The 25,600-nt window shown below is 36.4% G+C and overlaps 2 protein-coding genes across 2 annotated transcripts; both read left to right on the forward strand.

Moving 5' to 3' along the window:
- Window positions 1-5,557: 5,557 nt before the first annotated feature.
- Window positions 5,558-9,592, forward strand: LOC149577816 (uncharacterized). The gene is made up of 2 exons (XM_089793240.1): window positions 5,558-8,571; window positions 8,885-9,592. The coding sequence occupies exons 1-2, from the start codon at window positions 5,976-5,978 to the stop codon at window positions 9,277-9,279; spliced, it is 2,991 nt and encodes a 996-aa protein (XP_089649366.1). The 5' UTR covers window positions 5,558-5,975; the 3' UTR covers window positions 9,280-9,592.
- Window positions 9,593-10,366: 774 nt separating this feature from the next.
- LOC149577817 (uncharacterized) lies at window positions 10,367-13,663 on the forward strand. Its single transcript, XM_089793354.1, has 2 exons — window positions 10,367-13,005; window positions 13,216-13,663. The coding sequence occupies exons 1-2, from the start codon at window positions 10,407-10,409 to the stop codon at window positions 13,605-13,607; spliced, it is 2,991 nt and encodes a 996-aa protein (XP_089649480.1). The 5' UTR covers window positions 10,367-10,406; the 3' UTR covers window positions 13,608-13,663.
- The last annotated feature ends 11,937 nt before the right edge of the window (window positions 13,664-25,600 follow it).

Raw genomic sequence — 25,600 nt, forward strand, 5'->3', positions numbered from 1 at the left:
ACTTTCCTTGTTGTGAAGAAGATTGTTGAGTGGAAGAAGATTGATGTGAGGAAGAATGTTATTTTGAGGAGGATTGTTGCGTGTCATCATGTGGCTTAGCCTTCCACTGCTTTTGCTTCTTGTTGGAGTTTTTACCACTTGAATTACCTTCATTGGCTACCAAGGCTTTGGTCTTGGAAGACTTGAGAATTCCCATACTCACTAAATTGTCATGTTCTAAGATCAACATTTCTGAAAATTTCTCAAATGAAGGCTTAATATAAGCACTACCCATTTATAACTAGAAACAAAAGGAGCATATTCAGGTGGAAGATGAGTCATGATGTGTTTGATCATCTTTCCATCCTTGATGGGTTCACCACAATCCTTAAGTTGTACCCTATACATGTCTACTTGGGTAAGATAGTCTTTGATGGTGTCGAAATTCCTAGGATCCAACTTGAGAAGTTTGTCCTCTATGGTGTAAGCCATGTCTTCATCTATTGTCCCATACAATGCTTCAAGTTTAGCCCAAAACTCTATTGGATCGGTAAGCTTCCTAATGTAAAATTTGATGGGATCAAAGATATTTTTCAATAAGGTTCCTAGGGCCATTTCTTATTTGGATTCTCAGTCTTCTTTCCAAGCTACATTAGCATCAGTAGGAGGTTTCTTTGTTGCACCAGTTACATAACACAATAAACCTTTTTCTACCAATGGTTCCTTAATGTTTTCTTTCCAAGTAGCATAATTATGTGGAGTTAAATTTGAAAAAGAACTCATAATGCAAGAGCACAAGATCAAGGAGACACAATACACTATACACACACCCCCTTTTCACTCAATCAAAAAAACCCCCCCAAATGAATGATTTTGGCACTTTATATGTAGTGTGTTTACAATAGGCCACTTGTTAAAATGGACAAAGTGGACTTCTAATTTTGTTGATTACAACCTCTGTATAGAGTGCAAATCTGAAATTTTATAATGTAGCTCAAAAATACAACAATTGTGAAGCAATACAATGCAAAACAGGACCTATTTCTAAAAGTGGTATATTTGTCCACACAAGCCTACAATCTGACTATAGATCTGAAAAAGTAGACAAAAAAATATACACTTCATAAAAAAATGGAACCTGAAAAGGAGTCCAGATGAGCCCGTACAGAGCATTCGAAGTTGCAAAATGTAGGATTAGATAGGTACAGTCGCCAAAAAATGTTATTTCTGACAAATTTGTCCACCAAAACCAAAAAAGAGTTGCACCATTGAAAATTTTAGGAAATTCTACCCAAAATCAAAAACAATCGCACTTGATTTAGAGTCTAGATGACTAAGTTAAGGCCTCTCAAAGTCAGGCTGCCAAATCAAAATTGAATCTAAAGAGGGGTCTAGAGAGGAAAACAAGATGTTAAATTTAATGGTCAAACGGTAGTCATAGCAGTTTAAAATTACCTGTGAATGACAGTTAAACGGTTGTCAAATTTAAGACAGTAGTTTGCTGACTTCAGCAAAAACGTAAGCCCTTGCTAACATAGCGATGACGTCTCTTGTACGACTAATGACATCAACTATAGGGACTTGTATAGATGTGTACAAAAAAATGATGTGGTCTTCCTATGTGTCCGCCTACGTGGACTATCGTACGGGGGCTGATTGTGCAGCCATGTGTTAGGACGATTCAAGCTAGCGCAAGGTAACATGGGCATTGTGAGCTGTCAGAGTGACATGCGAGCTTATGTAGTATCTGCTTATGTGGATTTTAGATCCACTAGGCAAACGCATGGATGAACCAATTGCTTCCACATGGATAGCGAGGGTTCCCATGCTGCGGACGTGGCTATCAAATCACGGGTTGCGTGTCTTCGCAGGGGATGCTGCAAAACTCCCAGTTTCACAAGAACAAATCTGGCAGTGGGACTAAGTTTAGTCCCACATTGCCCAAACTTGTGCAGGAAAAGGTTTATAAAAACCAACAAGCGGTGGTATTGAATCAAAGCGTCAGACTTGTATGGAAATTGTTGATGTGTCATGGGAGCGTAGCTTGGTGCCAAAAAATATGTGAAGGCCAAAAATGATGAGGCTAACTATTGAATGCAATAAATGCTAGATTAGGATGAATATTCTGCACAGGGTCGAGGTGTGACTACCCAATGCCTGTGCAAAAAAAAATTTCTCTACACACCCAACTGGGCTAAAACTTCTGAAAAAAATATTCTAAAAATGCAAAAATAATAGTAGATCTGAAAATGAATTTAAATAGATCGAACAATAACCATACCAAATTTGCAAATCGGGCCTTTGAGTTTCGATTTGCAAAAAAAATCTGCCTCATGATCGACTTTAGCCCAGCATAGGCAAATTTATAGTCGATCTTCACTAAATTGTTGCTCCAAATGTAATGGTGAGGTCCGCATTGGCTCTAGATGCTCCCAATTGCTACAGATGCTCTAGATCTGAATCGGGTCCCTTCGAAAGATGAAGCAACAGGGTCTCCAATGGTTATGTGACAAGAATCTCCCTTAGCTCTGATACCATGTAAGAATTTGTCTTAGGGAAAAATTCACCCAAGAACAAAGAACTCAAACACAAACACAACTATAGACCAAAAAGAGTATGATCAAAATATCAATATGTATTCGATTCAATGTACAAATACACTAGGAGTGCCTATATATAAAGGCCTCTAATATGCATCTAGAATGCTTAAGAGTTAGCAACATGATAAGTCTTACAACAAGCACATGTCCACCAGGTGTGGGTTATCCTCCATTTAGCACAAGAGTAAGTGCAATGATGAGAGGATAAGCCTACAAAGGTGTAGCACAAAAAATAATGTTGTAGACACCATCTGCTTAATTAGGAGTGCAAATAACTGTGTTGTTTACATGAAAACTCAATTAATTATGCACACTCCAGTGTTGTAGACACCATGTGCTTAATTAGAGTTGCGGACTTCTATGTTGTCAACATGACAACTCATAAAAGTACACAAACTCCTAAGTGTCAATCTAATAAATAATAAAATAATGCATTAACCAAAGTAAACATAAGTAAAGTGTAAATAGTAAATATCTATTTACACCAACATAATGAATATGGTCATTCTTCTAAATGTCCTAAGAGAGTAAAGAGGTATAAGAATCCATATAACTCAAGAATGCCTAAGGTTTGCCTTTTTGCAAATGATGAAGTATAGCATGCTAGAATAGAAGAATTTTTGAGTAAAAGCAATGATGACAGTGATGAGATAGGATTTTTTCCTATTAAGGAAGAAGCCCTAAAAAAAGAAGTTAGAGAAGAAAAGCCATTAGTATTACAAGCTGAAAAAAAGAAATCTAATTGGATTAATGATAGTGGTTGTTCCCATCACATGACTGAAGATATGAATAAGTTTGTTGGAATTCAATAGCTATGATGGAGGACTTGTTAAAGTTGGAAATAATGCAGCCTATCATATACAAGGAAAAGCATCTATTACACTTGATGGAAAGACTAACACTGATGATGTTTACTTTGTTGATGGTTTGAAATATAATCTTTTGAGTGTTGTACAACTAGCAGACAAGGGATATTAGCTACAATTTACAAAGAAGAGTTACATTATCAAAGACAAAGATGGTTCATTAATTGGTACTGCTACAAGGACAAGAGGTAATGTAATTCAGCTGATCCTACTGAGATGACATGTTTAGTTACTAAGGTAAATGATAGTTGGTTGTGAAATAAGAGATTTTTTATATCAACTTTGATGACATTGTGATGATCAATACTACATTTGTAGTTAGAGAGTTTCCTAAGATTGTGAAACCTACTAATGTGATATGTAAGGAATGTGTAATGGGAAAACAAACGAAAAGTTCATTTCCAAGTAAGAAATTTACTGCATCAGCAAAGTTGGAGATTGTGCACACATACTTGAGTAGTCCTACAAAGACAAGAGAAGTCTATGGTGAAATGTATTTTATGATTCTTCTTGATGAATTCACGAGAGTGATGTGGGTAGCATTTCTTAGAAAAAATTGAAGCCTTGGAGAAATTCAAGATATTTAAGAGTGGAGTTGAGAATGAATCTAGTTTGAAAATTAGATGTTTCGGATCTAATAGAGGTGGAGAGTTTACTTACAATGAGTTTAACCATTTTTGTGAAGATAATGGTATAAATAGACAACTTTTAGCCCCTTAAACACCTAAACAGAATGGGATAGCAAAAACGAGAATAGAATAGTGACAAAAGCAATAAGAGCTATGAAACTAAGATCTTTTGGAGAGAAACGGTGAATACAAAAGTTTATAGTATGAACATAGTACAAATTAGACAAGGCACTGATGAGAGACCTTATGAACTTAGTTTGGACATACACCCTTAATGAAGTTTAGTATCTTTATAAGTAAGTGTTACATTAAGAGAGATGATGATATTGGAAAGTTTGATTCTAGAAGTGATAAAGGTATGTTTTATGGATATTCTTTGAAAAGTAAGGCATATAGATGTTTTAATCACTGAACTAAGACTATTGTTAACTAAAAATTTATTATTTAAGATCTCCATCTAATCCTTCATTCAATCTATTTATCTATTAGATTTATAATATCCCTAAATATGTCATATAACAATGTTCAAAAAATTATAAAAACAATTTTATCCACCTTTTTAAAACTATTCTATAAAATATAATAAACACAAATCAAATATTTCATAATTGGAAAAATCGCTAATTCAAATCATATTAGTTTAAGAAAATTAAACAAAAAATTGATTATAATTGGAAAAATGGAAAGTCAATCCACTCAAACCAAAAGAACACATATGTACCTTTCTATTCTCGCTGGAGTGTGATCTTACATTTTACTTAGTGCAAAGTATAATTCTATAAGTGTGCTTGATTGTAGTTGTACTGTCCATTATAGTTATACATACTGAAACATAATCCATTATAAAATTGCCACTAACTTAAAAGCAAACTTGTATGTGGGCGAACATGGCTATAAAATGGAAAATTCAAATAAGTTATGGTTGATTGAAATCATTGGCATGTTCTGTGATAACATGGCCACATTCGTAGGTGGGCCAATATATTATAATAATAAAATTTGGAAAATTGCAGGGTGACGTGATTCTGGGCTGTGAATTAATTATACAAGCAAATGAGTTAAAATATTAAATATTCCCACCATCGATGTAGGATCATGCGCCACTGGTTTTTCGTTTTTTTCGAATGCGCTCTTTAACACAGTGATACTATTGCCCAATATAATAAAGGGGTCACTGAATCCCTCTTACACAGTTGTGAAATGGGAGAGATTAACCTTGTCTCTTCTTGTGCCGAGGACATTTTACGTCAAGTGAAAGCTACTTTATGCCACATTTCTTTAATCTTTTTCTGAGTGTCGTATAGAAAAGGATTTGACACTGCATGATTAGTCGCACAGATCAAGGTAGATCTCATTGAGCACCAATGGGAAACAGAATTAGTTATCTTGGAATCATGGCAGGAAGGACAAGGGTCCCGCAATGAAAGATGAGCTCAGGATTTAGCCTGCATAAACAAAAGCCGGTAAGAATGTCGATGGGGAGAGAGAGCGACAGAAGGTTGTGGAATCCGTGCAACACTCGCACCGAGATGAAAACGAAATGACCACTTTGATCGTCACACGAGCACTAAATGTGATTACTTATTATAACTGCGGCCCCCAGAACTGCACGAACAATTCAAATTTTCATTATTGAAAGCTTCAAGGAATGGGGCGGTTTGGAATTATATAATGTAACAGTAAAGGTAGCAGAATTAGGACAGCAGCCATTTTCCATGATTCTTCATGTTCATCCACTTATTTCTCAGTTCGGACAATACACGCTGTTTGAGATGCATGACATGCAATGATGAACATTTGCAGTCTCTGTAAAGTCAGCAGCGAGGACAATGGTGGGGGAGCTTAGATAATTCATCTCTATGCCCTACATTGCATTGTATGTATTCTGAGCTGGGAAGGATATGGGGTTGTCTCTGTTTACAGCAGCGGTGTTCTCCCTGGTTATTTTGACTTGTTGGGCCGATCCAAATGAGGATGCGAAGGCCCTGCTAGGGTTTAAATCTGGTTTAAATGACTCCATGGGGCATTTGAATGATTGGAAATACGAGAAGCCCTGGAGTTTGCATTGCAACTGGAATGGTGTGAAATGCAATGCGAATGGGAGAGTTACGGAGATTGATGTTTCTGGTATGAATCTCAGCGGTCAAATTTCCAATGACATTGAGCAGCTGTCTGAGCTTCGAGTCCTCAAAATTTGTTGCAATGCCTTTGCCACAGTTTTGCCTGCTTCAATCGCCAATCTCACTCAGTTGGTCGTTGTTGATGTAAGTCATAATTTTTTCTTCGGAAAGTTTCCCAGTGGTTTGGATCGGGCCTCTGGGCTTGTCAACATTTCTGCTTATAGCAATAATTTCACGGGAGCGCTGCCGGAGGATATTGGGAGGCTGAAGTGGCTTGAGTATCTGGATTTGAGGGGAAGTTACTTTGATGGAAGTATTCCAAAATCATATGGGGAGTTGAAACGACTCAGGTTTCTTGGTCTATCAGGAAATTATCTGAGCGGAAGGATTCCACCGGAAATTGGCATGCTGCCGCTGCTGGAGAAGCTGATTCTCGGCTACAACAATTTTGAGGGCGGCGTTCCTCTGGAATTTGGGAACCTGACCAATCTACAGTATTTAGATCTGGCCGTTGCTAATTTGGAGGGCACCATTCCTAAAGAACTAGGAAAACTTCAAAAGCTGAATACTCTGTTTCTTTACAGAAATAAGTTGAGGGGAAATATACCAGCAGAATTTGGGAACATGACGTCTATGATGTCTTTAGACCTCTCTGATAATACTCTTTCAGGCGTCATTCCAATTGAGATTGGTAAACTAAAGAGATTAGAACTGCTGAGTGTGATGTACAATGATTTAAGCGGGGTGATACCTGAAAGTATTGGAGATCTGTCCAATCTTAAGACACTGGAGATATGGAACAATTCTTTTAGCGGCTGGCTGCCTCAGCAACTAGGAAGAAATTCAGTTTTGGAGTGGTTGGATGCATCGTCCAATTCCTTCAGCGGCCCGATACCTCCGGGACTTTGTAGCAAAGGCAATCTCACAAAGCTTATTCTGTTCAGCAATGGCTTCACGGGCCCTATTCCGGAGGATTTGACGAGGTGCCCATCTTTATGGAGGGTCAGGATACAGAATAACAAGCTAATCGGTCCGGTCCCTGCTGGGTTTGGAAGCCTCCCAAATCTCACCAGGCTTGAGTTGGCTCACAATTATCTCTCCGATGAAGTACCCCAAGATCTTTCCCTATCCCCAAGGCTTTCCTTCATTGATCTGTCTTACAACCAGCTCCAGGGAGGCCTCCCTTTGGACATATGGAAAATGCCTAGCTTGCAGAGATTTTATTCTTCTCACAACAATCTCACCGGGGAGATCCCAGATGGGTTCCAGAATTGTACCTACCTATCTGTCCTAAATCTGTCTCACAACAACTTTTGGGGATCTATTCCAGTAAGCATTAGAGCCTGCGAGAAGCTCGTTGCATTGGATTTGAAACAGAATGAGCTCAACGGAAGTATCCCAGTTGAGCTTGCAGAGATGCCGGCATTGGCCATAATAGATCTATCCCAAAATTATCTCACCGGTGCTATACCATCCAGATTTGGAAGCTCTGCAGCACTGGAGCTTTTTAACGTGTCTTATAATCACCTCTCAGGCTCTGTTCCAATGGATGGGATGTTTAGAACAGTGACAGCTGATAGCTTTGTAGGCAACAGTGAGCTTTGCGGGGGTATACTGGGCCCCTGCCTAATTGGTACAAAATCAAGCATTTCTGGCAAGGGTAGAGCGCAATTTGGTTGGGCTATTGGAGTCCTAGTATTGGTTTGTGTAGGACTTTTTATAGCAGGAGCCCATTTTATGTACAAGCGCTACTATAGCTATGGGATCAGGTTCAAGGACACGGAAGAGTGGCCGTGGAGGATGACAGCCTTCCAAAGGCTAAACTTCACCACCAACGACATATTGGCCTCCATAAAGGAAACCAACATTATAGGAATGGGCGCCACCGGTACTGTTTACAGGGCCGAAATGCCACGGGGAGAGGGCACTGTAGCCGTTAAAAAGCTATGGAAAACCCACCAAGATTTACAAGTCTCAGACCCAGGTATTATAGCGGAGGTTGAAGTGCTGGGAAACCTGAGGCACAGAAACATACTCAGATTGCTGGGCTATTGCTACAACGATGTCAATACTCTGCTCATCTATGAATACATGCCCAATGGGAACCTTGCAGATGCCCTTCATGGAAAGGCTGCCCACAACAATCTGTTGGCAGATTGGGTTTCTAGGTATAACATTGCTGTTGGAATTGCTCAGGGGCTCTGCTATCTGCATCACGACTGTTTTCCTGTTGTGATCCACAGGGATGTTAAGTCCAATAATATTCTGCTCGATTGCAATTTGGATGCTCGTGTTGCAGACTTTGGGCTCGCGAAGTTTATACAGAAGAACGAAACCATGTCAATGGTTGCAGGTTCTTATGGATACATTGCTCCAGGTAATTTATTGTCAAAGCTAATAGAAATCTATTATGCATCTCTTGCTTTCCTTCATTCTGATGATGAATTATAGAATGTGATCTGCAATATCTATGTTTAAAATTACACATAATCAAATCTAAAAATCTATGAAAATAATTATAATCAAATCTAAAAATCTATTATGATGAATCGTAGAAATTATAAATTGTAGAAATTCGATATCTGTGAAAGCTAATAGAAACCAAATTTTCATTTGAATAGTCAACTATAATCTAATCTCCCTGTAGTTTCATGTCTACTAAGGTTTGATTTGATTTACGTTTAAAACAGAGTATGCCTACACGTTGAAGGTGGATGAGAAGAGCGATATATACAGCTTTGGCGTGGTACTCATGGAGTTGCTGACAGGAAGAAAACCAGTAGACCATGAGTTCGGAGAGGCGGGAAATATAGTCGAGTGGGTTAGAAATAAAATCAGAACCAGCGAAGGAATGGTGCAGTCCCTGGATTCTAATATTGGTGGTGCATTGTGTAGTCATGTACAGGAAGAAATGATTTTAGTTTTGCGGATTGCTCTGCTCTGCACCAGTAAATTTCCCAAGGATCGACCCTCCATGAAAGATGTGGTTACCATGTTGGCAGAAGCCAAGCCAAGAAGGAAGAGCAGCGCCGCTGCAAAGGAACGGGCTGCGTTCGCCCCGCCTCCGATTTCAAACTTGTTATAAGAGTACAGAGAAGCTCCAGTTCTGTTCACCATGATCGCTGTCGAAAATAACTTCATGGATCTGTGAGATCTTAGCATGTAGTTATTCTTCATGTTCAGTTGTGACTAATCTATTCTTTACCAGTTCAGTGTTAATTTATTTTGTAAATAACTTCATGGCCTAGACCTGAAACCGCAATGTTGGGAGTCTTGGTAGAAGCAGAATTACATTTCTGTACAGAATTAACTTGTAAGGAAGAATATCATAAAAGTTAGGTGCAGAGCTTAGTTGTATTTTAATTCATGAATAACAAGGTTTTTCGAACACTTCCATATTATGTGCCTTCTCAATTCAGCTGGCTATTATGCTAAAATCTCTGAACAACGTTCAGTCTTAGGTTTGAAATTCAGTACCTGTCACTTGTCAAATAGAACTGTTCTGCATCTTTGTCGCCGACAAATGATTTATCTTGCACTGCTGTTAAGGTAACAGTAATATTATCTCAGAGCTTTTGAATAACTGGAGTCATCTCCCAGATATATTTAATTTTAAGAACTTTTCTTTTTACCTTAAAATCAAAGCAACAATCATCATCTGTTATTTATATGAGACTTTTCCATGAGCGAGGGAAAAAAAGCCCTAATCTTAGCTATTTCTATAACGTAGAAGTAGAAGAGGTCCAAAATAGTTATGGATGATTTAAATGTTGAATTAATAGATGCATAAATGAATTAATTTGAATGACGGGTTAAAGATTCTATTGCAAAAACTGTGAAAGGCATAAAGTTCTATTCCACAAGCTAAAAATTCTATGAATATTATCTCTAGTTTAGGATATATATTATCTCCAGTTTTTCAGATACATTCTATAATTACTCAATGGATGAGCATCATCTCCAACAATTAATGGAGTGATTTTCATTAGTATAATATAGTCATAAAAGAGTAGCAGAAGCAGGCCAGCTGCATTTTTCCATGGTTTTCGCGTTCTACAACAACTCCACAGTTTGGACAATACATTCTTTTGAGATGTATGACGTGAAATGATGAGCATCTGCAGTCCCCAAACAGAGAAAATGGTGGGGAAGGTTAGATAATTAATTTTAATGCCCTACATTGTATTGTATGCATCCAGGCATGTGAACGAGATGGGGTTGGCTCTGTTTACAGCAGCTGTGTTCTCCCTGATTATTTCTATTTGTTGGGCTGATAAGAAAGCGGATGCAAAGGCCCTTATAGCTTTTAAATCTGGTGTAAATGACCCCGTGGGGCATTTGATTGATTGGCATTATGAGATGATTTATATTAGTCGGCATTGTAGCTGGAATGGTGTTAAATGCAACGCGAAAGAGAGAGTTATAGAGCTTGATGTTTCTAATATGAATCTCACTGGTCAAATTTCCAATGACATTGAGCTCCTGTCTCAGCTTCGAGTTCTCCAAATTAGCAGCAATGCATTCACTACAGTTTTACCTGCTTCCATTGCCAATCTCTCGCACTTGGTCGTTTTGAATGTAAGTATCAATAATTTCTCCGGAATGTTTCCCACCGGCATGGGGCGTGTCTGCGGGCTAGTCACCATTGATGCTCACGACAATAATTTCACGGGACCGCTGCCGAGGGATATTGGGAGGCTGAAGTGGCTGGAGTATTTGGATTTGAGGGGAAACTACTTTAAGGGAAGTATTCCAAAATCATACGGGGAGTTGAAACGACTCAGGTTTCTGGGTCTAGCACTCAATAAACTGAGCGGAAAGATTCCTCCGGAAATTGGCTCCCTGACGTTGCTGGAGAACCTGAGTATCGGCTACAACAATTTCGACGAAGGCGTTCCTCTGGGATTTGGGAACCTGACCAATCTACAGTATTTAGATCTGGCCTCAGCTACTTTGGAGGGCACGATTCCAAACGATCTAGGGCAACTTCAACATGTCAATACCCTATTTCTTTATAAAAATAATTTGACAGGAGCTATACCCGCAGAATTTGGAAAAATGTCCTCAATGATGTCTTTAGACCTGTCTAATAATGCTCTTTCAGGAACCATTCCCATTGAAATCGGTAAGTTAAAGAGCTTAGAATTGTTGAGTGTTATGTACAATAATTTAAGTGGGGCGATACCTGAAAGTATTGGGGAACTGCCCAATCTTAAGACGCTGCAGGTATGGGAAAATTCTCTTAGTGGCTGGCTGCCTCAGCAACTAGGAAGGAATTCAGATTTACAGGTGTTGGATGCATCGTCTAATTTTCTCAGCGGCCCAATACCTCCGGAGCTATGTAGAAGAGGCGGCCTCAGATGGCTTATCCTTTTCAACAATAGCTTCACAGGCCCCATTCCCGAGAGCTTAACCAGGTGCCTATCTCTTTCGAAGGTCAGACTACAGAAGAATAACCTAATCGGTCCAGTCCCCACTGGGTTTGGAAGCCTCCCAAATTTCAAAATGCTCGAGTTGGCTCACAATAATCTGAATCATGAAATACCCCAAGATCTTCTCCAATCCCCAAGGCTTTCTTTCTTCGACCTGTCCTTCAACAAGCTCGAGGGAGGTCTCCCTCTGGACATGGGAAAAATGCCCAGTTTGGAGAACTTTTGCATTTCTCACAACAGTCTCACAGGGGAGATTTCAGACCGGTTCCAGAATTGTAGCAACCTATCCGTCCTAAACCTGTCTCACAACAACTTTTGGGGATCTATTCCAGTGAGTATTGCAGCCTGCCAGAAGTTGGTGACATTGGATTTGCAACAAAATCAGCTCAATGGATGTATCCCATCTAAGTTTACCGGAATGCGAGCCTTGGCGGTAATATATCTCTCTCATAACTCTCTGACTGGCGCCATTCCTTCAGCATTCGAAAGCATGACAACACTGGAAATTTTCAATGTGTCTTACAACAACCTCTTTGGCCCTATTCCAATGGATGGGCTGTTTACAACAATTACAGCTGATAGCTTTGTGGGCAACAGTGAGCTTTGCGGGGGAATACTGGGCTCCTGCACATGTGGTAAAACAACAAGTACTTCGGGAAAAGGCATAGCACATTTTGGTTGGCTTATTGGAAGTGTAATTTTAGTTTTCTTGGGAATTTTTATATTGGGGGCCTGTTTTATGTACAAGCGTTACTATAGCTATAGTGTCATCCTTAACTACACAGTACGGTGGCCCTGGAGGATGACACCCTTCCAAAGCCTAAACTTCACAACCAACGACATATTAGCCTGTATAAGAGAAACCAACGTTATAGGAATGGGTGCCACTGGTACTGTTTACAGGGCAGATATGCCACGAGGAGAGGGCACTGTAGCTGTCAAAAAGGTACGGAAAATCCGCAAAGATATAGGATTTTCAGACCCCGGCATTAAAGCAGAGGTGGAAATGCTGGGAACCTTGAGGCACAGAAACATACTCAGATTGCTTGGCTATTGCTACAACGATGTCAATACTCTGCTCATCTATGAATACATGCCCAATGGAAACCTTGCAGACGCTCTTCATGGGAAGTCTGCTCACAGCAATCTGTTGGCAGACTGGGTTTCTAGGTATAAAATTGCTCTCGGAATTGCTCAGGGGCTTTGCTATCTGCATCACGACTGTTCTCCTGTTGTGATCCACAGAGACGTCAAGTCCAATAATATTCTGCTCGATTCCAATCTGGATGCTCATGTTGCAGACTTTGGGCTCGCCAAGTTTATGGGGAAGAACGAAACCATGTCAGCGGTTGCAGGTTCCTATGGATACATTGCCCCAGGTAATTAATAATCAAAACGAACTAAATTTTCATTTAAACAGGTAACTACGCATTAATCTTCTTGTGGATTTCAATTTGTTGTAATTCAACTAAGATCCTAGTTTGTTGGGGATTTCAATGTGTTGTTATTCAACTAAGATCCTAGTTTGTTGGGGATTTCAATTTGTTGTAATTCAACTAAGATCTGAGTTTAACTCTTAAATAAAACAGAGTATGCATACACATTGAAGGTAGATGAGAAGAGCGATGTATACAGCTTTGGCGTGGTGCTCATGGAGTTGGTGACTGGAAGAAAACCAGTAGACGAGGAGTATGGAGAGGCAAGGAATATTGTGGATTGGGTTAGAGATAAAATCAAAACCAGCGAAGAAATGTTGCAGTTGCTGGACCCTAACGTTGTTGGTGCTTTGCCCAGTGATGTACAGGAAGAGATGAACTTGGTTCTGAGGATTGCGCTGTTCTGCACCAGACAATTTCCCAATGATCGACCATCCATGAAAGATGTGGTTATCATGCTGGAAGATGCCAAGCCCGGGAGGAAGAGCAGAGTCGCTGCTAAAGAATGGGCTTTAGTTTCCCCGCCTTCCAATTTAAGAGAGTAGAGAAGTTCCAGATTGTTCACTATGATTACAATTAAAAATGATCTTTCGAATCTGCATTAATGCCCAATCCCACTGATAATTATGGTCAAATCTCAAAACAGCATTCAGTTTTCTGTTAGAAATGTGGTCGCTGTCATAAACAAGAATTCTTTGGTCTGTATATAAGATATTCCGAATAAAGTAACTATATTCCCGGATGCTCCATGTAAATTTTGGGCATTCAAACAAAAATTATATCTTAAGGTTTCCAATGCAAATATTTAAATATTAATTTTCAGCCTTTTTCTCTCATTTTCTGATTGGGTATTTTTAGAAAAACAAAAATCTGCAAAAATCTTAACTAGGAACAGGTGTATACATACATATTGAATGCAGACAGCTAAAAGGATAAGGATGAATTTAAACTAAGAGACGAGAAAGGTTAAATCAATTAAATGTACTTTAGGTGAATATAGGCATCGAGAGGATTCCACCAGAGATTTGTATCTGGCATTTGAAATTGAAACACACAGTCCTCCTTCCAGAGCTGATTCGCAGGCAAAAGCAGTTCATCCTAAAATTCTCGTTCACAAGCATCAGAAAAACATCACGTGCGAAGATAGAGTAGTGTCATACAATTTATTACAATACTTTTGTTCAATTTTGGACTCTTCCTAACACCAAAAAGGTTATTGTAAAAGCGAGGGTGAGCCTCAAATTCATAGGGGCCAAGTCTACCACCGTTTAAAAAAAAATGCACATGATAGGAATTTGAGCCATTTTAGAAGACCGGATTCAATATCATTAGTAGTAACATCCACAAATTTCAGAGCACTAATGGTGAGTGCACTTTCGCCTCTTGAATGTGGTGAGTGCATCAACAACCACAAAGAGAATGGAGGCAGAAATATGCTCAAATAGTGAGGTTTTTGAACCAAAGAAGACATGGTTCTATCGAGATTGGGCTTTAACAGAATGAGAGGGGCAGGAGAGCAGCTCGTAGACTTAACCCTCCCTCTCTATCCTCCTTCCGCAGTCCCCACTTGAAGCTTTCAGAATGCGAACAAATATTAATATTGTGATATTGCTATCAGGTTTTAACTGTGTGATTTTGAGTCAAACTTATTGACCCATGTTTCATGAGTAGTGAAGGGTCACCCATCCCAGTACTATGAGCGCACTTAACTAGGGAAAGATGGATTCATGTTGAATCACTACTCATGAGACATGGGTCAATGAGTTTGACTCAAAATCAGACAGTTAAATTCTGATAGGAATATCACAATTTGACTTGCTGTGAAAATTATCTCCTACTTATCAAATATTGTTATTATTATTATTTAGATATTGATTTTTTTAGAGTAGAATATTTGAAGTATTAGCTTTTTATTTTAAGATTGAAGGGAATGTCATTGTAAGAAGGAAAAAAATTATACTTTTGTAAAAAATAATTTATTTAAACTATTGTTAAAAATGTAAAAATAAATGAATTGTAATTTATTTAGAATGTTGTAAAAAATTAAAATTAAATGAATTATTATTTATTATTGTATAGATACATCTAAAAATTTAAACTTTGCATATTGTAATAGATTTTGATTCTATTTTCATTGGTTAAATAAATGATTAAAAAATAGAGCTATTGTCTATTTGTGTTTAACTTCTTAAAATACCAAAAATATTAAATTTTTCACTTAATGAATATTCTTTTTGAAGATAAAAATAATTTAGTTTTATTTCTATTAAATAGATTAGAATCAAAATTATAAAAGAAAATATGAAATGTAAATGATTATATTTGAATGTTCATTAAATTATTAAAAACAAAAAAACCAAAAATTTAATAAATATCTTTTTTAAAGACAAATATTAGTTAGATATGTTTATATTGAATTAAAAAATTTAAAATTTTTTTTAAAAAATGTAAGGACAAATATTTGAATATTTCAAATATAAATTTAAATATTTAAAAAAATAGCAAAAGTTTTTACATTTTAAAATTCATTAGAATCAAAATTAATTAAATATATAGATAAAATGATTAAATCTTTGAAAATAACTCTTAATTCATTCAAGATAGTAGACCAAAAAACATGTTCCTTATTCTAATTTTTATACTATTCTCATACATCAATAATTATTATTAAAAAGTATACATGTAATTAATCTTTTGTATTATAAACTAATAGTGTTAAGTGGCTCAAGCAAATTAATTCCTACCATAGAAATAAATAAAGTTCCAATGTTTAAAACTATTTTATTTTCAAAAGAAACATGTAACTAAGTTTGTTTTTCTTAAACAATAGGCAGGACTCTAGCTCTACAAAAGCTCTTGTTTATTATTAGTTCCCCTGCTTATATTTATTATTAGTCAGGCAAGGGAACTAATGTTTTCCATGATGGTCATAATTTATTTTTTCAATAATTCTTATTGACTTTCAAAAGTTTTAAAATCTATTTATTTTTAAATTATTTTTTCAACAACAATTTTTAATTTTTCATTGGTCAGTTGTAATTTTGCTGTAGTTAAATTCTTTTTTTGAAACAAAAATTAGAAGAAAAAACAATCTGGAATGTTCTAAAGAAATTATATAAAAAATAGAAACAATTCTGACATCTACAACCTTCCTCAACCTTCCATTGGTTGAAGCAGTGCCAGAAGAAATCTTGATCTTCTTCCTCTAACGCAGTCACCCATGCTTATCCAAACCCCTTCAGACCACAAATAATTTGTGCAAAGACACCATCAATTATGCCATAAGAACACTATAACCCTTGCCATAAGAACACTGTAATCCTTGTAGCATTTGAGCGAGACAATTTGTGACACCAATCTTTACGGTATGGCTTCCTAACAGCACTAAGTTGCGGCACAACCGCAACCCCTTGGCCCATCTATACAACACGCCCATGAAAAATCTGTGACGCATATGCAAAAATGGCTCAACACTGATGGATTTCTTGTTTTTGCTTGTGCCCTGGTGACGATGCCCACCTTGAGAAGTTCTTGGGGAGCTGTGATGTGTTTATCTGTGTGGCTTGGATCTCCTGCGCTTGGAAGAGCAAGTTTTGCTTCCTAATCACTTGGATGTTGCTCCTCGTTATGTGGGGATTGTAATGGGGATTTCTAATATAGCTGGTACCATGGCTAGAATTGTTGGTGTAAGCTTGACAAGTCAGATTCTTGAATTTTCTGTTCATCCACTTGTGTTCCCTCACGGAGATTGGTTTTCTTTTTGCAAAATTTTCAAAGGAGAAGTTAAATTGCAAGGGCTGAGTGTTATATATATTGACTGAAGATTCTTTAATTCTTACACAAATTGGTTGTTCTGAGGTTTATTTATTTTTTCTAATTCAAAAAATTAATTAACAGAAGCCTCGTTCATTCTAGAAGCTCTGGGAATCTTCCCAACCATTACAAAGGCGGATCCCTCAAACATTTCTTCTTGAGCAGAACCCTGCGATGGCTGCTATGCAAGTGAAATCTTTCATTTATGTTCGTTCCATTGGAATCGATGAAATCTAGCTCATAACCGTGCTTTCTAGGGCTTTTAATCGCTGCTCTAGGGTTATTCCAGTGGTCTTTACTGTAGCGGAGGACATATATATCAAACGCAAGCAGTCGTCACTATTTTCCAAGTACAAGGAGAAGGTAGAACATACAGAAAAAAAACACCAGCAGCCAAGTGTCTGAAACATACCCAATATGGAACATTCTCGAGAGCTTTGTTCATATTTCGATGATCTCCTATTTCAAAATTATAATATAGATTCGAAAGAAAATTGATATAAGATAATAAATTGATATATTTAATAAAAATAAATTTATTATTATATTATATGTTTAATGAATTATGGAATGAATCTTGGAAATGATGTATTTATTTTATATTAGAAATATAAAAATTAATATATATTCTAAACATAATAACTAGTATAGAGTATTTAATAATAATAACAATGTATATTTTACATTTAGAAAATTTATTTGTATTTTAATATTATATTTGGATTCAAAGAAAAAAGTCTACAATAGAAAACCAACGCTCTATGATTTTGACGATTTTGCTTTTACAATTTACCTATTTCTTATATTCCTATGTTTTGTCATGCCTTCTAAGCTTTGTCTTAACAAACTCATACCACATGTCATTATTATGAGGCCAAGCTAAGAGAAACAATATCTGAGAATTGGGATAACTACAAATATGGAATGCTCTTGTTGGATAACAACCTAGAATTTAGGCCGCAAGATGAGGCAAAAGTAGAAGTTTATAGAATTTGGATAGAAGATTTGAGTTCAAGAATAGCTACTCATGGCAATAGCAGCAACGAAAATTAAGGTCCCCCCTTTCCCATCCAATCACTATGCTCTAACCAGAGAAATAAAAATTAATCCTCTCCTCCTTGCAAAAGGCAGGGACTCTAGCTCTTTCAAATCTCTTGTTTTAAAATCATCATTATTAATCTGTTATTTATATGTGAAGAAGGAAAGATAAAGTGTTTTCTTATAATGTATGATATTCTCAATTTAACATTAAACTTTACAATAACTTATAGTAAGAATGAAAGAAAGAGAGATTTTCTTATAGTAGGTAGAAGCGGAATAATATAATTTTATAAGATAGGTCATCTATTTTTGAATACATGTATAGATGTATAGAATTGATGGATGGTTAATAATTATTTATTATTAAAGAAATTCTAATTAATTAAAATATTAAAATATATAAATCATAATTATTTATTTAAATTAATATATATAATAATTATAAATAATAAGATTGTATAATATTGTTTCTTAAATTATAAATAAGTTATTGTACTTGTTGTAAGTAATACTATTGCATTCACTTTGTTTAATTAGTGAATGATAATAGTTTATTTTTTCCATATTAAAAATAGTTATAATTTTGATTAAGTTCAAATTTATAATTATAATTTTTTCTCACTAAAATAAATATTTATTTGCACTATGATTATTTCTCTTCTCTCCCCACATTATCTAGAAGAGAGAGAGAGAGAGAGAGAGAGAGAGAGAGAGAGAGTGTGTGTGTGTGTGTGAGAGAGAGAGAGAGGAGGATACATTGAGAGGATGGAGGGTAGATTTTGAGAGAGGGTAATTAGGGGGAGAAATGTATGAGAAAGATAATGAGATAAGGGGTAGACATAGATGGTAACTAGGTGGAATAAATCATATAAGAGGGAGATTGATATGAGATAAAGGGAGAAGGGGGGAGATATGTGGTAGAGAGAAATTGGAGAGGAGGGGGGAGATGAGGTAGAGAGAGAAGATAATTAGGGCAAAAAAATATGAAGATGGTTTTAAGGGGAGATAAATGTGAGAGTGGGAGTGAATCAAGGGTGAGAGACATGAGGTTGAGGTAAATGGTAATAAGGAGGAAGAAATGGTGAGAGGGTGAGGGGGATGAGATAAAGGGAGAAGAGGGAGGGGAGAAGATGAGGTAGGGAGAGGGAGAGGTAGAGGATAATTAGGTCCTAGGATAAACAAAGATAGTGATTAGGGAAGGAAGATGGGAGAATAAAGAGAGGGAGGAGAGAGACAAGGTTGAACCTCTCTCTCTCTCTCTCTCTTTCTCTCTTTCTCCCTCCCAGTCTTTCTCTATCTCACAGAGAGAGAGAGAGAGAGAGATGAACCTATAATAGAGTTCTTTCTCTCTCTGTCCCTTTCCTTCGCTTCTCTCTCACACACCCCTAACCTAAAACCTATAACCATAACCCATTAATGATAAATTATTTCTCCCTTATCCCTCTCTCTTTCCCCTATCTCTCACCCCCATTTCCTTCTCTCCATCTTCTATAACTCTCCTCCATGTCCCCCTCTTTCCCCTAAACCATAATTATGTTTTATAGAGCCTAATTAGAGTCATAAGTCAACTTTTCCCCACTTTTATCGATGTCACTTGCCCACAAGTTGTTGATTGTCATGTCCCCTTTTCAAATAATTAAAAAATAATAATCTTTGCTAAGGCAGGCAGGCCCAAGAAAGTGAAGTTTCGGAAAAAGGGGGTTAATCTTTGGAAACCGTTGGACTAATAAATAAAAATTATTATTAAAATATGTTTCATTAACCTCTCTTGGACGTGAGTTACAGCTATGCCCTCTTTTAAGAGGTTTGGAGGCATTTTGGGGGGATTCCAGAACTTGATTTTTGCTCATTCTTTGTTATTCTTCGGAGGCTGCCAAACCTGTGGAGAAGGAGACCCAAGAACGGGAGTTTGCAGGTTTCCAGGGAGACCCAAGAACGGGAGTTTGCAGGTTTCCAAGAAGGCTAAGGATGGGAGTTTGAAGCCATTCAATGTGCATGCTCATACAGAGTTTTCCTTTGTGCTGAACAGTGCTGATTTGTGGGTTTTTTAGTGTGTTTTTGGTATGAGTTTGGTGTTTCCAATTGAGTATTTCATATCAGTTTGGGTTGCTGTTGTATTTCAGACTTTAAGGTGTTAAAATAGAGCTGAATATATGTACTGGGACGTGATTAAACTTATGAGATAGATTATTAGTGTTTTTGTGGTGTTTTCGGGCATTTTTGTATTAATTTCGGGAGCTCGATGAGCATAGTTTTTGTCCTACATTTGTGAATTGTTGTGTACAGGCTATACGGATCTGGAAATGTCATTTTGTAGGCTGTTATGCTGCTGAAATTTCTGTAAAAAATGTTCACTTTCATATTTATTAATAATAGGTGAAGTTGTGAAGCTTTTGGCACTATTTTCAGCATACCCGATTTGGGGTTTCTGGAGAAATTTGGTGGATCTTTGTGATATTAGTTGTTTGATCTTAAAGATCTGATTAGAGGTTGGAAATATCATGTAAAATCAGAAAAGGGACATTTCATTGATCAAAGCTTTTGGAGTAGTGCCTCTAGTGGGGTCAAGGAGCAGCACCCTTTATGAGGGTCTAGGGACAATACCCCTAGCAAGGTGGAGGGTGATGCCCCTCACAAGTGTCCACACCTTGACAAATGTGCAAAACCCCATGCTCACATAGAATTTTCACAATGAAATGTTGGATTTTAACATTTGGGACATGCCATATATTGTGTGTGCCATATTTAGAGAATATTTTGTGTATTTTTATTGCTACATTTAGTGCACACCAAATAGACTTGTTAGTCCAAAATTAATTCTTAAAACATCAAACCATATGGTGTGTGCCCTATAAGGTGCACATCATATGGTTTTGGGGGACCAAGATGTTGAGTGGCATTTTTTGATCCCCAATATTTATGCTTACCCTAATGACATATAATAAGTTAAAGATAAGAGGGAATATTGATGGGTAGGCACCTAAAGAAATATGATCATAGTAAGGGAGAATCCACTATCACACTCCTTGCGTGAGAGAAAAGTTTTAAAATATATTGAGGAAAAATAGTCAATTACCCCTTGATTCCTCTTTTTTTAGATAGAATAATTTATCTTAAGGATCCCAATTTGATAGATGGAGACTAAAAGATTCACTTCGCTCATTCTTTACATTGTTAATTTTTTATCCAAGGAAATAAAGACTTTCATTGCTCATGGATTGAATTTCAGGCATCTTTACAAATAAAGAGTCTTCCAATTTCAAAATAAACAAAATTTATTTTGCATGAATATGAGAAATTATTTATTCACTCATTCCACTATCCTTGGAGATGAAGGGATAATTGTAATAGAATTAGGCAAATATAAAATTCTCAATGAGTATCAAGTATTGGACTAAGAGTGGGTGAGTGGAAGGGAGGAGGATTGAAGGCTCAAGATATAAGGTTCAGAGAAAGAGGGAAACTCCATATTTTAAAGTATGACAATGTCTCTAAGGGTATGGGATTGGAAACTTTGGCAGATATATATAGGTTATACATTATACATTGTAATCTTATAAATTCACACATAAGTACACACACACACACACACACACACATATCCATATGCATATATAGGTACATATTGTTGAAGTAGATGAAATATCAACCCCACAGCTCCCAAGAATCACCTGCATGCAAACAGCTATCATAGAAAGAGAGAAGCAAAAGCCATGGAGACTTGAATACATAGATCCATAGAAGAGACATTCTTGATGAGGAAAAAGAAATTGCTATTATCAAAAGTGAATTAATAAATTACAAAGAGATCAATTGTCATGTCCCCTTTTCAAATAATTAAAAAATAATAATCTTTGCTAAGGCAGGCAGACCCAAGAAAGTGAAGTTTCGAAAAAAGGGGGTTAATCTTTGGAAACCGTTGGACTAATAAATGAAAATTATTATTAAAATATGTTTCATTAACCTCTCTTGGACGTGAGTTACGGTTATGCCCTCTTTTAAGGGGTTTGGAGGCATTTTGGGCTGATTCCAGAACTTGATTTTTGCTCATTCTTTGTTATTCTTCAGAGGCTGCCAAACCTATAGAGAAGGAGACCCAAGAACGGGAGTTTGCAGGTTTCCAGGGAGACCCAAGAACGGGAGTTTGCAGGTTTCCAGGAAGGCTAAGGATGGGAGTTTGAAGCCATTCCATGTGCATGCTCATACAGAGTTTGCCTTTGTGTTGAACAGTGCAGATTTGTGGGTTTTCGGGTGTGTTTTTTGTATGAGTTTGGTGTTTTCAGTTGAATATTTCATATCAGTTTGGGTTGCTACTGTATTTCAGACTTTAAGGTGTTAAAATAGAGCTGAATATATGTATTGGGACGTGATTAAACTTATGAGATAGATTATTAGTGTTTTTGTGGTGTTTTCGGGCATTTTTGTCTTAATTTCGGGAGCTCGATGAGCATAGTTTTTGTCCTACATTTGTGAATTGTTGTGTACAGTCTATACGGATCTGGAAATTTCATTTTGTAGGCTGTTATGCTGCTGAAATTTCTATAAAAATGTCCATTTTCAGATTTATTAATAATTTGTGAAGTTGTGAAGCTTTTGGCACTATTTTCAGCATACCCGATTTGGGGTTTCTTGAGAAATTTGGTGGATCTTTGTGATATTAGTTGTTTGATCTTGAAAATCTGATTAGAGGCATGAAATATCATACAAAACCAGTAAAGGGACATTTCATCAATCCTTATAAAATGAGATCAAAACCCTAACAGGTAACTAACCTAGATTGCATGATAATAAGTAATAAAAGAATTAATTATTATATGCTCAAAGTTTAGCTTAAGTAATATAGATATAATAAGTGACTTAATAGTTGAATCAAAATATAATTAATAAGGCAATATCTTATTACGCTAACACATATAAACTATATTTAGACATACATTGAGATAGATAGATATGTATGTATATAAGTATATACATAGTGATATACATATCCTTACACACACATATAAATACATATATATGTACACACATACATACATATATGTGAGTTCAAAAATAAAACAAGTATTCTTGCCTCCAATAAGCCATTTCACATGTCAAGCCTAAGGTTTGATTACCTCTCTCTCTCTCTCTAGCCCATCCCAAAACTTTCCCTTTATTTAGGTTTAAACAATTACTTACTCTTCTTCTCCCTTATACTCACTCATATAGAAACATTTTAGACTCAGCCACACTTTATCAACTCAGTTGGACATAATGTGTGCAACAAGATCCTAAGATCAATCCCTAGACCTTAGCCAACATAGGCTAGGATTACACGATAGGCATGTGATGAACTTATAACTAAGGAGAGTGGATCAAATAATCTCTTCTTAAATCATTAGATGGTAAACAACTCATTTTGAAAGACAGTGGTTTTGATTCATTCAATTATTCTTTACTAAGAAAGACCTAATTCACAATTAGGTCAACCTATTTTTCACCCTTATGTCTCTAACTTCTTGAAGGATCACAAAACTTTTTTTTTTAGATACACCTTTTGAGAGATATACAAGACTTGTGACTTACAGTTGTTGATTCCTTCTTTTTATGAGTAAGCCAATATTGGGTTAATTGTGCCTAATATACCTAACTAGGTATGTTTCACAAATAAACTTCCCTTCACTTCTTTGATCCTAATATACCAATAATTGAAAGTGTTGAGATAGTCGATACACCTCAAGTATATCATTGTATTAGATAGATCCACTCCCCAAGTTCAATTATTAACTATTTTTACATTTTCTCAAGTTGGTCATATAGAGATGCTCGATTAGGGATTGCTTGCATTTTCTCCAAATTCATTCTTCCTATGTGAAACTTTTTGGAAAATATTGTACATCCCCTCCTCTTGCATTTCACCAAGGTTTGTTGAATTCCAATAGTGAAAACTCAAGGAAAGGTCATTTTTGTGATGAAACCCTTGAATAGTGAGGGTTTCAAACCCTGCCTTAGAAAAAAATGGTGTTTCTTCCTCCATACTCCACCAAATCTCCTCGAATAAAGTCCCAAGGACTCCTAATTCACCCCCCTACATGATTCAATAGTTAATATAACTAGAATAATTATATATAACAATGGAACACATTTTAACACCAAAATTGTAGGAAAATATGAGTTCTTTATTGCTTCAAAACACCAACATACAACTTCTTTGATCATTTTTTTATCCCAAAGACCTTAAATAAACAAAATTTAACTTCCCCAACCAAAATTCAAACAAATATGACCATTAGGAGAAGTTGAACGACCAAATGTGAAAAGTTGTCACTATTGTCAAGCAACATTTTGATAACTTTTTCATTTCTTGTGAAACTTTTGCATTTTGGGTTCCTATCACCTCCCAAATTGACCCTACATGATCAAAAATACTTCTAGACTCCAAATATAGGTTTCTTATCAATCTAATGACTGATTCATTAGGTTTGACCATGTTGTCTTTATAGGATTTGAGTAATACAAGTCCACAAAATCCAAAGAACACCTGCATGCAAGAACCTATCATAGAGAAGAAAAGACAAAGAAGTGGCAAGGGTTTTGCTCTAAAAATATGGAAAATTATATTATCAGACTGAAAAGATGAAAGATATTTACAAAAGATCAATCCTTATAGAAGGAGATCGAAAAACCTAAAAGAGAAACCCTAAGAGGTAAATGACATTTAATAATTACTAATCAAATATTAAATGAAAATGCAAGTGCATAAAGGGAAATCTTAAGAAAGGAGTAAAGGTAATTTGTTTAAGATTGTCAGGGCCTCTAGAACACTAGGAAATTTTTTTTTTTTTAAATCAACAACCACCGTTGGTGGTGCTTAGGTGGTGCATTAGTCGAGCACAGGCAGTGCGGGCAGTAAAGTGACACGATGGCATGAGCAAAGCTACAGCGGTGCGTTGACCATCAGTGTCTCGTCTCTACTTTAGTTAGCAGACCACTGCAGTTACTGTAATTGCAATGGTAAAAAACACCATTTATTTTGCGATTTTTGCAATTTTCTCTACCTTGAAGTGTGTGTTAGTGGTCATATGACCTAGGTATGCAAAAAAAATGGCCTCTCCAATTAGCGTTGTCCAAAATCAACAAATTTTATATGAAAATGGGGGTTTTGATGCCTTTTGAATCTAACTGTCATGTCTATTTGACCTCAAAGTGATCTGAAAAAAATAGACCCCCTATTTTCACATAAAATACCCAAAAAAATCAAATCTATTTTTTCAAACCCTTGTTCTTCTTTTTCTCCAAATAAGAACAAGATATAGCAGGTCAGGCTCTGATACCATGTAGGATTTGAGCAATACAAATCAAAAAAAAAAAAAACTCAAAGAACACCTGCATGCAAAACTTGTCGCAGAGAAGAAAAGACAAAGAAGAGGCAAGGGTTTTGGTCTGAAAATATGGAAAATTATATTATCAGACTAAAAAGATGAGAGATATTTAAAAAAGATCAATCCTTGTATGTGGAGATTAGAAAACCTAAAAGGGAAACCATAAGAGGTAAATGACATTTAATAGTTACTAATTAATTATTAAATGGAAATGCAAGTGAATAAAGGGAAATCTTAAGAAGGGAGTAAAGCTAATTTTATAAATTAAATTAAATTAACCTTTTACTCGAACAGTCTTATTCATGTCTAACATATCAATGGCC

This window comes from Cupressus sempervirens, chromosome 1 (genome assembly GCF_028749045.1).
Source record: "Cupressus sempervirens isolate cs-2001-9-10 chromosome 1, ASM2874904v1, whole genome shotgun sequence".
Classification (NCBI taxonomy): Eukaryota; Viridiplantae; Streptophyta; class Pinopsida; order Cupressales; family Cupressaceae; genus Cupressus; species Cupressus sempervirens.

Bases quoted from the DNA above. Each gene is read 5' to 3' on its own strand.
- LOC149577816 (XM_089793240.1), top strand. From the start codon at position 5,976: ATGGGGTTGTCTCTGTTTACAGCAGCGGTGTTCTCCCTGGTTATTTTG. The intron at 8,572-8,884 runs GTAATTTATTGT...CGTTTAAAACAG, and splicing joins TTATGGATACATTGCTCCAG to AGTATGCCTACACGTTGAAG.
- LOC149577817 (XM_089793354.1), top strand. From the start codon at position 10,407: ATGGGGTTGGCTCTGTTTACAGCAGCTGTGTTCTCCCTGATTATTTCT. The intron at 13,006-13,215 runs GTAATTAATAAT...TAAATAAAACAG, and splicing joins CTATGGATACATTGCCCCAG to AGTATGCATACACATTGAAG.